This window comes from Thermoascus crustaceus (genome assembly GCF_041956765.1).
Source record: "Thermoascus crustaceus strain CBS 181.67 unplaced genomic scaffold VTN00scaffold_2, whole genome shotgun sequence".
Taxonomy (NCBI): domain Eukaryota; kingdom Fungi; phylum Ascomycota; class Eurotiomycetes; order Eurotiales; family Thermoascaceae; genus Thermoascus; species Thermoascus crustaceus.
The window spans coordinates 888,376-904,329 of NW_027192528.1; the positions used below are offsets into that span (position 1 = coordinate 888,376).

General features: G+C 51.3%; 5 protein-coding genes across 5 annotated transcripts; 3 read left to right on the top strand and 2 right to left on the bottom strand.

Moving 5' to 3' along the window:
- Window positions 1-4,224: 4,224 nt before the first annotated feature.
- VTN00DRAFT_3829 (uncharacterized protein) lies at window positions 4,225-5,139 on the top strand (the record flags this gene model as incomplete). The annotated part of the gene is made up of 3 exons (XM_069430189.1): window positions 4,225-4,278; window positions 4,559-4,913; window positions 4,979-5,139. 3 exons carry the CDS (start codon window positions 4,225-4,227, stop codon window positions 5,137-5,139), a joined length of 570 nt encoding a protein of 189 aa, XP_069289350.1.
- Window positions 5,140-6,437: 1,298 nt separating this feature from the next.
- On the top strand, window positions 6,438-7,013 carry VTN00DRAFT_3830 (uncharacterized protein; the record flags this gene model as incomplete). The annotated part of the gene is made up of 1 exon (XM_069430191.1): window positions 6,438-7,013. One exon carries the CDS (start codon window positions 6,438-6,440, stop codon window positions 7,011-7,013), a length of 576 nt encoding a protein of 191 aa, XP_069289351.1.
- A 237-nt stretch (window positions 7,014-7,250) lies between these two features.
- Window positions 7,251-7,622, bottom strand: VTN00DRAFT_3831 (uncharacterized protein; the record flags this gene model as incomplete). The annotated part of the gene is made up of 1 exon (XM_069430192.1): window positions 7,251-7,622. One exon carries the CDS (start codon window positions 7,620-7,622, stop codon window positions 7,251-7,253), a length of 372 nt encoding a protein of 123 aa, XP_069289352.1.
- Window positions 7,623-10,108: 2,486 nt separating this feature from the next.
- On the bottom strand, window positions 10,109-12,302 carry VTN00DRAFT_3832 (uncharacterized protein; the record flags this gene model as incomplete). Its single annotated transcript, XM_069430193.1, has 7 exons — window positions 10,109-10,264; window positions 10,314-10,430; window positions 10,537-10,905; window positions 10,988-11,077; window positions 11,131-11,530; window positions 11,601-11,705; window positions 12,157-12,302. 7 exons carry the CDS (start codon window positions 12,300-12,302, stop codon window positions 10,109-10,111), a joined length of 1,383 nt encoding a protein of 460 aa, XP_069289353.1.
- Window positions 12,303-14,346: 2,044 nt separating this feature from the next.
- Window positions 14,347-15,509, top strand: VTN00DRAFT_3833 (uncharacterized protein; the record flags this gene model as incomplete). The annotated part of the gene is made up of 4 exons (XM_069430194.1): window positions 14,347-14,569; window positions 14,629-14,657; window positions 14,710-14,963; window positions 15,026-15,509. The coding sequence occupies 4 exons, from the start codon at window positions 14,347-14,349 to the stop codon at window positions 15,507-15,509; spliced, it is 990 nt and encodes a 329-aa protein (XP_069289354.1).
- Window positions 15,510-15,954: the final 445 nt, after the last annotated feature.

The window sequence follows — 15,954 nt, forward strand, 5'->3', positions numbered from 1 at the left end:
GTCTCGACTCACGAACAAAGGGTGCGCACAGCGCGCACAACGCGGAAAGAACAGCGCTCGGTTAGATGTGCATTATGGAAAGTCGATTCGATACTCGATAGTTTTTAATGGTTGCCAGTAAACCACTGCACCTGCCAGCTGGCAGCTTGCATTGTCATGTCATATCATTGTTAATAAAATGTCTGAGCGCACTGACCGCAGCTTGCCCATGAGCCCATGACAGCTTTTCACATAATCGTGTCTCTGTTCAGGGTAGAAACATAATTGAGTCTGACTTGCGCTCGGTCATTTTGATTTTTTTTTTTTGTGCGGAGTTGCGAAGTAGGGTAAGCTGCCGGCATGCTACTAGCCACCCTTGACGTGAAGCGTGTCGAGCTGAGACACCGCCTGTCAGAGAGAATCTCAGGGAGTGAGTGACGCGGGGTGTTGAACCCCATGCATACCAGCCTACCTACCTACCTACCTACTTGTCCAGAGTACGGGGTTACGTACCCAAGCGCGTTAGCATAGGACTTCGGATCGGATCCGCATACCTGGTACAGATACTGCGTAGACATCCAATGTACTGGCTGGATACAGTCAACCCAATGACGATGATCATCGACGATCCCCGCCTGAATGACTACGCGCTTGTCGACTTGACAGACGCCACGCTCAGATAAGGCATGAATGAGGCGAGCCGGCGGTGGGAAGACTCGAAAACTCAATCAACCAGCTGTGCCAGCAAGGCCAGGGCGATCCGATGTTCAAGTTCCGCCCGAGGGTAAGTAACTCCGTATGTACATGTACATCGGAGAAAAGGAAATCCTATCTGCATGCATAGGTACCTGTTACAGGGCATTTTGGCGTCAGATTGCATCGGTACGGATGTACTCTGTACGAATAATTCGAGGACAGATAAGCCAAGTGAGAAAAGTACCCCATACTCCAGATCGCCTCGCCTCACATACGACACGTACAACAGCAACCCTACAACATTACAGTACATTCATTCATCGGGATCCGGGCCGTCGGGTAACACCTCCCGTCGCGGCAGAAATTCAACCGGCAATCGAGATGCCAAAGGCTCCCAACCCAACCCGATGGTCAGCCCCTAAGTTTAACCTAATCCCCCCTTACTGAGCTCCGACCTACTCCGGGTCTCCACACCACCTACCTCCTCTGTCCGGGGTATAGGTCTTTTAAAGTTACGGGGCACCGGGGAACTTCGGAGATGGAGCCAGACTAGAACTAAAGACCGATAACCTAGGTAGGAAAGGAAGGTAAACTACCTACCTACCTAACCTAGGTAGGTAATCGGTCGATCATCCGAGATCCATGGATAGATACCTTAGGTACGGGGTACTATACTATCTTTGTCGCCACTCACGGAACTGGTAAAAGATAATCTTCAGAATTTGGCCTAGGTTGAAATCCAATTCCCAATTTCCGCAAGTTCCTGCCTACCTGCCTGCCGGGCGTAGTTTAGGTAAAGTTTAATCTTGCAGTTTTTGGCATTCCCTCAGTCTGGATCAGATCGGAATAGATCGGACCCCGGATCAGGTCGGACTGGATCGGACTGGTCTGGATTATATCACATTGCGAGCCAAACTGTATAGTAAAGTAGGATGAGATCCTAATGGACATTATTGTTCTGATGTCTCAAACACAATTAAAGTTCATGCTGTACAGTGAGTACCTTGCTTCAACAAAACATTCCAGATGTGTGTGTGTTATGTATGTAGGCCATTTCGCATATCGCAGCAGCAAAAGCAGGCGTACACCGATCTCGAAAATGCGCAGACAATTATCCGTGCGGAGGTACCGTCGCACAAAAGCGATAGAGAAAGGACTCGTTGACATCCCCGGGAACTTAAGCATGGACCTCTGTCTGTCTGTCTGTCTGTCTGTCCGACCTGAGGATGCGGAACATGATGTGCATGTACTAATGTAAGATTGAGATGAGATCTTCCGGCTAATCCGATACCCTGGGCACTTTTGGTGTAGGGTGCAGATACAGATGTGATGAATGCACCGCGAAATTAGACGACCTGATTCTAGACTCTCAAGCAGGATCGTAAAACGAAAATCGCAGGAATGGAATTACCGATAAGAAAAGAGAATCGCAGCTTAAGGGGATAGAAATTGGTGTGGTGCATGTACCTCACAGCTGATCTTAGTATATGTATATCCGATCTATATATTTTATGCACGACGCACAACGCACCACCACAGAGACCAAGGTCTGGATTAGGATAATGCCCTGAGTTACACCGCAATAAAAAGAAAAATCTCAGCCCTATTCAGATCGCAGGCACATGCAAGGAAAAAGTCTATTCACATTCCCAAAGGTGGCTTTCCCTACTTGTGGCACGAATGCTATTTCGAGCTCATGTGCACTGTGTGAAATAAGCTTACGGATGAGATGCCTTGCATCCCCGATGATTACTTTTATCACCTGTTATTATTATTATTATTACACCGTCAATCAAAGCTGAAGCTGTTGCATAAGATGGGAGGTGGTGGATGTGCTGAATAACACGGGCGCAACGCGCTTGACACCCACCCCACGCGGAGATCGGTGGGAAAGGAAAAAAAAGAAAAAAAAAAAACTGGAGTCACTCCATAAGGCGACCAGCAGGGCCGAGAATGTGGGTTTACCTGAACCATCTGAGTAAGATCGCCCCAATGCATGACTCTTACATAATTATGCGCTTCATCACACGGTCCTGGTGCAGGTGTTGTTGTTGTTGTTGCTAGCCTGGGGTTTGAAGTCTCTCTCGGACCGCTGGTTGACTCGACTACTTCCTCTCTACCGGGGAAGTTACCGAGGGGGAAAAGAGGATAATTTCGGGTCGGAGCGCCGGGCGCGCGCGCGGAGAATGCGGGCCGCCATACAATCAAACTATGGTTATTATCGTTCGCCAATCGCGGTCGAGAGCAAGATTTTTTTTGTACAGTACACAGCAAACAGTCCTGTTGAAAGAGAACTCGTCCGGATGGAAATAATTTTCGTTGTTGAATCTCCGTTTCGGATGGGAATTGAATTGGTTGGGGATGAGCTGTCACTGGCCAACTAGGGCCACGTTTTCACCGCATGTTGTTAACCCTGCAGCCAGATAATGCAATAATTGCAGACGATAATAATAATAATGTGCGACACTCCAACAAGTCATCGAACAGACTACATACAAGCAGGGCTGTTGTCAACGACAGTGCCAGTCCGGGCTCTGCATTGCAGAATTTTGCTGTTGCTTGTTTAGCTGCCTGCACGGTGCAGGGTCGAGCCTGTCAGTGCTTGACCCGTCATGGTGAAAGAAAAGGAAAAAAAATTTTTTTAATTAGCCTTTAGGGCGATCATCAAGCGGAGAACGGCCGAAGAACGGCCTTCGAAGGTGAGAAAAAAGGGCAATTTACAAAGAAGACCGAAAAAGTGGGACAAAGGCGCTTCCCGCGCCCGGGGATCGTGGAGCGTCCAATACAAATTGCGGATCCTACGGCGCACCCGTCCCCGTCAGGCTCAAAGAGCTTAACAGATCGCGGCCCAAGGCGGTGAATCACCGCTTCTTGGGAACCAATGGCCGGGAAAGATCGAAGGAAGGATGTCGCACTGTCGTTTGTCTATCTTGCATGAAGAGAAGTGGGTGTGCGGGAATGCACGCTGCACGCTGCACGCTGCACGGTCTAGACGTACAGGACATATGCAGGTCGGGTGCTCCGTACGGACGACTGCATCGGGTTGGGGCAAGCTTTCCGATCGGGATGTCGAGTGCTGTCATATGCAGCGGACGAGAAAAGGTACAGTACACACATGATTTGCCAGGCCGGAGTTGTAGCTTGTGTGCGCACTGTCGAGGATTATCGTCCAACGTTTGAGGCCTGAATGCCTGACAATGAAAGCTCCGGACTAGGAGGATTTTTTGGGTTTCCCAGGGCAAAGGAACCGCGACAGACAAAGAGACTAGTCACAGGATCCCTGTCTCCTGCAGCGTACGCGAGAGCATTGACATTTTCTATCGGTGCTCGATAGGAAATAATAATCAGGAGTGATATGATCATATGAGAGAGAGCTCAGGAATCAGAAAGCATCGTCTCTCCCACAACGCTGGTAGCAGGTACCTGCTAGCGAGCATGGGCGGCCGCGGAAACAGGGATACAAAGCCGCGACGCCAGCCCTGTTCTGGGTAGAACTCCCAAAAGGAGCAAGACGTTCGGATGAAGCCCGTGTCATTGGAGCAGCGCCGCATGGCCACAGGGGGCGGAGGATGGCCGGATCATATCCACGAACCAGCGACGCGGGTATGTGATCCTCGATGCATCACGGATCAACTGCTCCTGGCTCCTGCGCCGGAAAACACGCCGTTCTGGGTGCCAGGATTGCGTACTCTAGCTGATCATCACATACCAGGGTTCTAGAATTTGGTCTGTATATAGTCAAATGCCATCGATTAATCAAAGGACGCGCCATCGACGCCCCTAACTCGGGCTAATCGGATTCTCGGGACGACAGTGCCGTTGATCGATTATTTTTGACACGCAGGGGACGCCCTAAGAAGGAGCAGACTGATAATATTTTCAGGAGCGCGCGACGATCAATTATTTTCTTGCTCGGGCATCCAGCGAGACGGGCCGGGGACGTGCCAAGCGGAAGGGGGTCGACTTCCCCGAGGGGGCTAAACGGGGCTTCGCGGCCATGTGGAAAATCGAGGAGGCTAGGGCTGGAGGAGATCGTAACCGACTCTGGCAGCTTCTCCTGTCGCTTGGGACCGCCGGAGCAGAGTCCGTTGTCAAGAGTTTCCCTCTTTTTGGGTCCCGCCTTGCGATTTCGCGTACCCAGTCGATTGGCGTTCTCCGAGCATCCTCCGTGCCCTACCCGATATCCCTGTACCCTGCTCTCATCCGACAGACCAGGCGATGTACCAAGCTCTGGGGGAGTCAGTTGGAACAAGATGTAGACTCTGCGATGTGAGACCCATAGATCTCTATCCTTTCTATCCAGAGTACATCCGTATCCAGAGTGTAGAAAGTCTGCTCCGGAAGCAGGCTCGACGGGTAAAAGGGAAAAATGGTCGGCGGGCCGAAGTCCGCGAAGTCCGTAGGACCGTTACGTTACGGCTGGACGAGTTTCTGCCGGGGAAGTGTGCCTTAGCTAGGGGATAACCCGGAGGGACGGATGGGCCTCGTTAGCGAGCTCCACCTCTCCATGGTTTAACGGGGAAGACAACGATGGATTCAGTAGATTGAGACACGGTGGGTCGAACACCGGACCGTTGAGCTTGTAGGTAATTTTTTTTTTCTCCTGGGTCGCCGACTCCGAGGTCCAGCGGAAGTCGTATATAGAGAACCAGTGCCCACCGTGAATGCAGGAGCCACGCGATCCAAGTGAAACAAGAATTCTATCCTTCGACACCACAAAGCATCAAATCATCATCGGCCCCGACAGCACGCCTGCTTACACCACGTTACACCCCGACGTGGTTTCGTGTTCTTCGCTGCCTGACTGCTTGCGAAGTATCCGCTGGAAGCGCGGATGATCGGTGACATCCCACCACGACGAAAAGACCAGACACGTCGCGTTGTGCTGTGAGACGGTGTTTGGCCCAGCGACAGCCCAGTCCGCATCCGAGTCAGCATTAGTCCAGCGCAACTCGCGGGGAAAGGGAAAAGCCAACGACACCGCATTATCATATCGCATCATCGGATCGCCCGTCCTATCGATACACCGATCTAGATCTCAGCATTCCTCCCGGTCACCGCCTCATCCCTTGCGCATCGAGATAAGGCTCGATCTGTAGACTTTATATAACATACCGGACGGCGATCAACGCCACGCAAACGGCAACAAAGCATTCCGCATTAGTCTATTTACTCTGTGACCGTGACCTTGGCCGGTGACTGTCTCGATCGCCTGGACGAACGAGACCACGAGAATCCGCAATTTGACAGACGGGGCTGAAGAGCATCATCTGCGCAGCGCCTGTCATCTGGCTGCTACGCCTGCAACGCCGCGCCCGCTTACGGCCACGCTCCAACGGGATCGCTCCCCCAACACCGCGTTTCTCTGGTGCGGGCTGAAGTGAGATATCGAGGCACAAGCATCGGGCCTTGTCAGAGCTGTCATATTTATCACCCATCGCCCTGCACATCCCTTAGCGGGCCGCCCCTTCCGCCTCATCTCCGCGCTTGACCGCTGGTGTTCTGTCATATCTTCCCCGGCCTATATCACATCGCCGGCCCTCCTTCCCGGATACCTGCTTTGTCTGTTTGCTGTCACTGCCTTTCACCTTATCTGTGGCACACACGCAAGGGCGCTTTGTCTCTCAGATCTATATCCCACCCCATCTATATAAGTTGCGCGCACCCCTGGTCGTCGCAACTCTATCAACAACCACGCGAGCCACTCTATCTGATTGATACCCTTCAATCATCTTCCACATACAATACCACACTTCGTCAACATGCGATTCAGCTTCAGCTTTGGCAGCAGCATGCTGTCCTCTACGCCATCCTCTCCCTCGCCGTCCTCGCTGCCTCCCCCACCCCCGCCGCCCTCTCCCAACGACGGGCTTCTGGACATCACCCCGCGCAAGTCTTCCTTCTCGACATCACTGAACAGCTCGTGCGCATTCCCCTCGTGGCCCAACCGGCCATCTCTGACCAGCGGGGACTCCGAGTCGAGTGCCAGCTCCTACCTCTCTGACGAGGACCTCTTCCCCGAGGGCTTTTCCTCCGCCTCTTCGGAGGCCGTCATCGACGAGGAGTCTGCAGCCGTGGACCCCGTCTTCGGGGCGCCCGACCTGACCACCGAGGAGCAGATCCAGATGATGCGCGCGGCAGCCGAAGAGGACGAGCGACGGATGCAATACCTGACCCACGTGCACGCTCGTGCGCGCGCACAGCAGGCCCTCCGGGTCGCCCAGCTGGCCGCTGCGGAGCGCGAGAACTCGAGGCGCAGAAAGCGACGAGCGGTGCCCAGCAAGAAGCCCCGGTCGACGTCATCATCGTCCAAGACGGCATCGGAGCGGCGGGCGTGAGCCGCATGCGCCTTTTTCCCTTTGCGACGTTGCGATGTTTGGGAAATGAGCGCGGGCGCCCCCGATCCGCATCGCTAGCGACTTTGGAACATTACCTCCCCACACGAGAGCGACTTTCCCTCTACAATGTCACTTCGAACCAAAACTATCACGGCGGCTAGCAGCCTTCGAACTATGGACGCAGGATTACCAACCCCAGCGATCAGCAACTATGGGCAGTGCCGGTAGCGTTTCCGCCTAGCCACGTATCCGAACCTCATCTTCCCCAGAGCCTGCCTCCACGGGGGGACGCCGGTGACGAAACTGTGTGATGCCGTGTCTTCCAGTGACTGCAGCACGCGCTGTTCGCCTGCAATGGAAGAGCCGAGATCTGCGACCGAAGGATTCTCGCCGGATCCGCATGGATGGCAGGCAGCATGTGAAGTCGGCCTGATACCGTGACCCGTCCAGAACGCCGATACCGTACGAAACGGTACGGTGACGCTCCGCCTTCCTGGCCGAGGCGGCCAGCTGGCTGCCCGACCGCCCTTTTCGTCGCTTTCGGCGCTTCGCACCTTCTATCTTATCGCTCTCACCGCACACATCCCACCTTCCCTCTTGTCCTATCATCGCTCTTCTTTCTCACCGCATGTCCCTCTTCTACCCCTCCTACCCCTCCATCTCTGTATGACTCATAGTCTCTCCTGCATGTCTATCTGTTTGTGTTGTCACTCTGTGGTGCTCTTGTGTACGAGCCCGGCGTCATGACGACGGTGTTTCTTCGGGGTTTTTCGGGTCTTTTCTAGCGTCATGTTATATACCCCCAAGTCCTGTATGATTTCCTTTTGTGTTTTTCCTCAATACCCAGCATCGGTTTTTTTTTCATGGCATAGCATAGCGACAGCGTCTGAGCGTTGTTATTTCCTTGTTTCCTAGCGTCATCTTGATCCCATTAGCATAGCGTTTGCACTGCCATCCAGAGCATAGCATAGCAGACCCGAGTCTTGAATCAAAATCAGACTTGAAAACGTCAAACAACATCATTGTGCATTTTCTTTTTTCCATTTCCGTCACCGAAAGTAGTTCGTATTCTGTAAAGTAATAGCCTAGCTTCTTTGGATCTACCGTACAGTACATCCGATCTAGATCCGGCGGAGACAAAGACGGACAAAACAAAGATGAGGCAACACGCTAAGAAAAAAAGTAGCCGGGAGCGTCTTCTTTTCTCCACCGGACATCGATTTTTTTTTCTGCTTAATTTTGAGAATAGATGTTTTTTTGTGCGCTTCTTTGTACAGTAGTTAAGTTAGTGTAGGATCGGAGCAAGCCACCAACAGATAATTTCTATATGCTAATTTAAATTAATTAATTAATTCATTCATTCATTGTGCCCCGTACTCCCTTTGTATGTGCCCAACGCCGCGCTGGCTGTGCCGTGCTGTGCTGTGCTGGTACTCAGCCTTGTCTGGCTGAGACGGGTCTTGGTCTTGCTTTGTCATCCTGACTGACTGAGCCTGTCATTGTTATTGTCAAGGTACCTAAATTATGTACATGGACTTATGCACGGCGTTGATCCATTTCTCTCTTATCTCCTCATTTTCTCCCCCCTTTGCGTCTCCGTCTCTGGAGATGGTAAGTAAAGGGAGGGAACGCCTGAAAGGAAAAGGAATTGATTGACATGGTTAGGTATCTAGGTAGGTAGAAAGACAAAGAAAGTCAAAACGAATAGCTGAATCGAGGAGGAGGAGGAGGAGGAGATACGTATTAGCTAATAGATTCTACATCTAATTGAGTAAGTGGTGATCTTTTGTTCTATTCTATTCTGTTCTGTTCTTTTTCTTTGGTCTGGTCTGGTCATAGTCAGTTTTTTTTTATTGGGTTGGGTGTTGCATTGTGGGTTGTTGGGGATATCCTGATACGGATAATGGTCGGTCGCAGATTCGCAGCGCAGTACCTACTGTCCTGTTGTACTTGCATAGGGTTTGCCCTTGGGGAATTGTGGGGTGGATGGGCGGGCGGGGTGTCCAGCCAGTGCTGTTTGTTTGGCGAAGCAGACACCAGCCCTGCAGTTAAGGCAGTTAGTTAAAGACGAAAGCCCAAGACACCCAGAACACTGCTTATTTGCTTGCGCCCAGCAGGGCCAGCGGTGTGCCTAACGCCCACAGCCAACTAGGTCCGAGAAGTGAGAGGTGCAAAATGCCTAAGTCCCCTTGTAGCCCACAAAACGGGCCAATCTAACCGGCCCACTTTGTATGGGGAAACGGGCCCTCCCGCTCCCGCGCCCGCGAAATTCGTTCCCCCGCAGCCGAGTTTGGGCCCGCGAGGCTTTGTCTGCAGATTTTGGGGCCAGAGGGCGTCGGTGGGTAGGTAGGTACCCTTCTTTTTCTTGGGTACCTGTAGATGTAGACTTGTGCTGTGTCTATGGTGTGTTTAGCTGTACTCTGTACTTGTAGTGGCTGTGTGAGTCACTGTAGTGGTGGGCTGTTAGGTAAGGTTAGGTAAAACTTTAGGGGTGGTGTTTAACTGGAGTTTACTTCGCTTTAGGTATTGTGGTGTGCTGATGCCTACCTGCCTAGGGTGCCCGGCAGTATGTGTACCCCAGTACATCGTCCTGTCCTGACAACGCGACTCAATTCAGGCTGGATACCTATGCTGTGACCATTCAACTAATGCCTAGCTACTTCCTTGCTGGACGAGGCACTATAATTCTCATTTTTTAAGTGTTCTGTTCTGCATAATAGCACTTCTTATGTGTGATCTGATCAACTGACTTAGAGATAGCATAGGAACTTCGACAAAGACACCTACATTCATCGATCCAACCTATTACTCGGCGATGCATTGCTGAACTCGCTCACAACCTTGAGTTCGATGCTGGTCAGTCTGTATAATTGTCGTCTGGACCACATCTTCGAAGGATAATACTTCTATTAAGCTTCCTCCAAGTACGTCCTGCTGTGCCAACTGACGAGATTCTCTTCTGATTTCGCCATCGAAACTGGAATCAAGCATCCCAGATGAGGAGCAAACTGGCAAATACTGCGTGACTCATGTGGAAGATCAACTGTCCAAGGCGCTGAATTCGTGCCTACCCTCCTGGCCAACTGTCGAGTACGCTACAGCTGATGCCTCGCCCTCTCATACGCCGAACTGACATCCTCCGACCAGATCCAGGTCATCCGGTTCTCGACCAGCTTCTTCACGATCGGCAGGCACTCCTCGTACGACAGCCCCTGCAGCTCCTTCGCCACCATCTCGTACACATCACCTGCCTGTCGCGAGGTCTCCTGCATCTTTTCAGCGCGTGGAAGCCGGACAGACTGGTACAGGTTGAAGCCAGTCCTCTAGAGAGTGGCCCTGGGAGGACCGCGAGGCGAAAGTCCTGAAGGGCTCGTCCGAGGATGTAGGCGTCCTCGATGGCCTGGCCTGCTCCCGCGCCTGGAATGGATGTTAGCTGGTCACGTTGTAACTATGTAAAGTTGGATGTGCCAGCCTACCTTGATGAAGGGAGCATCGCATGCGCCGCATCTCCCAAGAGAGTCACCTTCCCGCCTGCAAAGACCCATCTCTTGAACGACTGGCGGTCATAAAGGAGCCATTTAAGCGGGTTCGTGTTCATATACTCGATGATACGCTGGACCGTGCTGTTGAACTCGGCGAATTCCTTCCTCACGGACTCCTTGTCGCTAGTAAGCGTCCAGCTCTCCCTGGCGTCTCCCAAGTCCTCTTTCTTCGTGGTCACAAATCCAACGATGTTCAGGATCTTGTTCTGGCTGATGGGGAAGACGAGGAAATGCTTTCCCGGAGTGAGCCAGGCGGCTGAGTACGACTCGAGTGGCCACCAGTCTTCCAGCTTTGATATTGGACACAGGCCACGGTAGACGACCATTCCACCGAAGCGTGCGTCGTCGTTCTATATAGGTTTTAGTCTTTGAAACCTATATGCTTCAAGATATCAATTGCTGAGGGGATCTTATGATGAAATGCGATCGGACATTGGAATGGATTCCATCTGCTCCGATGACTAGATCCGCCGTCGCGGTGGTCCCATCCGCAAATGTCACCGTCATCGTTTCACCGCGGTCCTGAATACATCAGAATCTCTTCTTGGGATGTATAGATGGTGACAACTGGCTACCTCGAGTTTCTGACACTGCTTATTCGAATGCAGCGTCGCTGCTCCGCGAGTCTGGATCTCACTGACCAGCAGCTCCAAGAACTCAGCCCGGTGCACTGGCGTCTGCTTCACCTTTCCCTCCTCGTAGGCGGGAATCGTGACAATGTCGTCGCCGTTGTCATAGGGCCGGAATGATATCCAGACATGTTTACGCTTGCCAGCGATCTCGTACGCTTTGTCAAAGAGTCCGATCTTGCCGAGGATCCTTGCTGCATTGGGGCCGATCCCAACACCGGCGCCGATCTCCTTGTACTGGGGCGCTTGCTCGTAGACGTCGACCTTGATACCTTGGTCGCGGCAGTGGTGGTGAAGGGAGAGAGCCGTGACGAGCCCAGCGATGCCGCCGCCGACGACGGCTATCCTGAACGGTTGTCTTGCATCAACTGGCATCGTGTCTTTTGCTCCTGTGAAGATAGATATATACCTGGTACCTGGGCGGGTTGAATCTACCTATGCTCCTGCTCTTCGCCTGCCTTGTCCTGTCGAGCCACCGAGTTGAGATCAACTCGACTTCCAACAGACCGTTTGGAGAATGTCTGCAAGACTCTACGACGGTCAGCAGAACTATATGCGACGTGCATTCATGCGTGACGAATGATAATTGCACGAAAGGGGAGAGAGTCTTCCCCGTCTGGAGACAAGTCCAACCTGCAAGGCGCTAAGCGGCGTACATCGAAGGGGCTCGAGATCCGAATTGCCGGTAGTTGATCCCTTGACCTTAGACGCCAAAGAATAACCGGGCGAGTGGGTTTAGGGAACAGCGGGGTATATACTGCCGGTGGATGTAACGGACCTGTTATCCCCCACTTGCACAGTATTCCGCTTTTGCATCTTCGCAGGTTATCTTGCGGTGGTATACACCGGGAGAAGACAGTACCCATGTGCGGAGTGCCAGATCAGCAGCCTTCCTCGGTCGCCCGTCAAGATGATATCCACTTTGAAGCTTGTCTCGACGCCAAATCGGACGAGCGAGTAGATCATCCATACACAGCCTCCTTCAGTCTCCGTATTCTCGAGAGATTGCAGCCGTAGTGACCGCAAAGTGGTCTTAGCCAAATATCCGTGGATCTCTTCCGGAGGTCCTCCACATCGTACCGGCGAAAGCCAGAGTTCGACACTGTTTTCTCCAGCATTTACTCTTAGAATTGTGAACGCGAGGGGACGGTAGAAACGTCGGTAGAGGAGGTGCAGAAGATATCCTTATGTAAGTATCCACTTATAATGTTCACCCCGCCGTGACTAATGTTGGATTGCCTTTTTCCCATTACGATTGCCGTATCTCGACATCTAGTACAACAGCATTGTCGCAGATTCGTTGCCATTTGTGTTATCTAAGGCCATTCGAGATGAAGGGATACCGTTGTCGAAATCTATATCGCCAACTTCGCCCATGCTTATTATTAGACTGAACTCAACCCCTTACCCAGACCATTCTCGGCCCTCAAATCTTTAACTGACGTGCAAAAAGGAATTGACCCTCCCTTCCGCCGTACAAGATGTTGAAGTGGACAATGTGTGTGGACGGGCCTGAAAAACCGGCATCTTTTTGAGCTCCTTTAGCCCGATTTAGGGATCTTCAGGAATCCCACCTGCAGGCCGGGCCTGCATAGAACTTTCGGACGTCTCAAGATGGCATCAGCTTATCTAGATCTAAGTTTGGTTAGCCAGAGGCGGTAGAAAGACATTGATTTAGCGCATGTGGTCAGAATTTCAGCTTGTGCACGGCCGGCAATTAAATCCGGCACTGTGGTACAGTGATGAAGGCGCATTATCGAGAGAGATCTAGACCTAATTTTTCCATGTCTGACCGTGGTGGTTTGCTCCTGCCAGAATTAGAAGTAGGGCACGCCTGTTGGATTAGAGGAAGGGGCTCTGAAAACCTGCTTCTCTGCAGAATAGCCAGTGGATAAAGATAACTTCTGCAAACAGAAAACGACAGCAACAGAGTCGTAATACTTGAGATCATTTCTCTATCCCATTGTCTTCACATGGATACAGGGATAGGTCAGCCAGGACTACCTGGAACTCGGCATTATGAACTTACACAAAACTCAACTGAAATTTGCACAGGTCTCTCTACAAAGGCCAAAACATATTCGGCCCAAAACAGGATTGAAAGTTGCTGACACTTCAAAGCCTAGACTTTCTTCAGTGGTGAATATATCACAAAGGCTACTTCCCTACTTCCAGCTCTTTGTATACAGCAAATGGCTTGTCAATATATTATCACTTGCACCAAGTTCATTATACTATTTACCTAGATAACAGATCAAAAAAAAACCGGCTGGAAATGCTCATTTAACAACCCTGGAGGTATTTCACCTTCCTACTCAGGAGTAGTGGTCTTGTTGATCCTGCAAGATGCCGTTCATACATACATGAACTATGTCTTAAATGTTGCTCATAAAATGGCCATGACGGAAGCAGTGAGGTCTAATCTTATCAAGGAAACTAAGTGAGAGTTTGGTAGTGCGGTTGCAAAGCAGCGTCAAACTAACACCCCTCTCAGTGGCACTGTACCCGGATCCTATCGGGCTCTACCAGAGTATGCACATATATATATATAGTTTGTCGACAACGGGAACTACACTAGTTCGTGCACCATTAAGCTGCCTGGCGCATTAAAAATTTCGTGTGCGGGTGATATGAATGATAGGGTCAGAGATGGTCGCCCCCCTTGACCGCCTGCCAATTGATCGACGTCTTGAGCTGACGTCTTATGTATACTACCCAACAAGGCAATCGTTGGTCTCTGGTGTTATCTCTGTTTCAGGCAACCCGTTGCCTTTTGCTCTCCACTTTGGCGTGATAGTCCACATTATCGTGTATAAGAAGGGTCCTGATTTCATGGATCTCAAATAAAAATGGTCACAGCAATCCGTTCAACCTTTCTGGAAAGGAAAGAAACAAGGATGCATCAGCTTCTGGGTGGGAAGGGACATTTCTCATGCCAATATCTTATGTCTATGAAACTCTTCAAACAGTCGATATTGGCACCGATTTCCCTTTATTCTCCTTCAGGCGTCGCCAGGTGAAAAAAGCAATGGTCTTCACAACGGTCTTCAGCCTCCTCTCTCCGACAATTCAATCCCTCTTGTCCCGTCGAACCTGGTTGTTCCGTGGCTAAGCAGCCTGCCCGGTTGCCGTCAAGGAAAGCACTGGAGAAAAGCGGAAGACATGACCAAAAACCTTCTCAACACGATTTACACCAACTCCGGTCAGAGCCAAGGCAAGCTGCGTCTCGAGCTGCAGGACAAGTCTAGCGGCGATGTACGGGCGCGGAAGGAGAGCGAGCTCATGGCAACAGCCATGAAGTCCACGACCTATATGTTTCCCGAGGTCAGTCCTGTTAGGGCAGGCATGATAGCACAGTCAATGGTGCTCATCTTCCTGCATGGCGGTGAGTACTTATTCACACGTCTACAGATGTGAGAATTTCTGCTTACTGAACTGTTCTAGATGTCGTCGAGCCCTCTCCTGATGATGCAGTAAGAGTATCCTCCAGACCAACTGAAAACCATCCTTAATCTGTCTTCCTAGGACCAAACCATCACAGATGAGATGATCATGTCTCTCTGGAGTGAGACAAATGGCAGTGAGGAGCAGAGACCGGCAAAGGCTCTCGAGGGCTCTGCAAAAGGGGTCATGGAGGAAGACTCCATCACCGGTAGAGAGCTCCTTGCCGGTGCTTTCAAATGGGTGAAACACACAGGAGGGTACAAGAGCATACCGGCAAACGTCTTTGGAAGTTTGAGGAACTGCCTGGATTATCGGTCCGAGGACATTGGACGCGAGTAAGCATTTTGACGTCTCTCTCCGGTAGCCCTCTCCATATTAATTGCTGACATCGTCCAAGACTACTCCTAGCACAACTCACATTCTCCTGCGATGTCAGCCTCTCAGGGGAAGAAAGAGCACCTCTAGATCGACTGGTTCGCCTATACTCGGATCACGTCTCGCTGACCAACGACCTCTACTCATTCGACAAGGAGGAGCACGAGCACCTGACAACCGGTGCACTTCTGGTCAACGCGATCGACGTTCTGCGCAGAGTCCACACGATCTCCACTCCAACAGCAAAGCAGGTCGCTCAGGATTTGATATTGGACGTGGAAGTCCAGTTCTACGAGGAGTTCAAGACATTGCTCGAGTCGAAGCAGTTGAACGGTCGCCAGGAATGGTGGGCAAATGGCCTAGTCGAGTGCCTTGCGGGGCATATTTCTACTCCGCGACATCTGGCCGATATGGAGGGTGGAAGGCCGCTGTTGCTGTTAAACCGGAAAAGACTGACTCCTTGCTTTCCCGCTGGAGAAGATACTTTAGACTTTAGAAGGGAATAACGTGGAAGTAAGACCCAGCACATGTCATTCTTTGTCGCGAAAGGCTGGAGGTCGAGTTTGAGCGCTTCTCTTCTCCGTATGCAAGAGATGGCTACCTACTACCTAAATCTATTCAACTTTGGATTCCTGGGGATGCAACGGGAGTGCCCTGATAACTGCAGTGTGGTTTTCTTTTGCTCGTCATTGGAGGATTACAGGCAGTACAATTCCAAGGGGCTACCTAAATTATAGTTAGCTTTGAAAAGACAAAACCACGTCTTCAGCTCTATTACTATGTTTAACAAGAGCATCTAAGATGATAAACATGGAGTTGAACAAGGTTATCTATGGCTCCTTATCGATAAGCGGGCCGAGTGTTTCTCCGGCTGTTTTTCCGCCTAGCTCGCCGCGATGAAGTCAAGCGGCAGAACCTGCGCTGCTTGATCTTCTCCAACGCTCTGCTTCG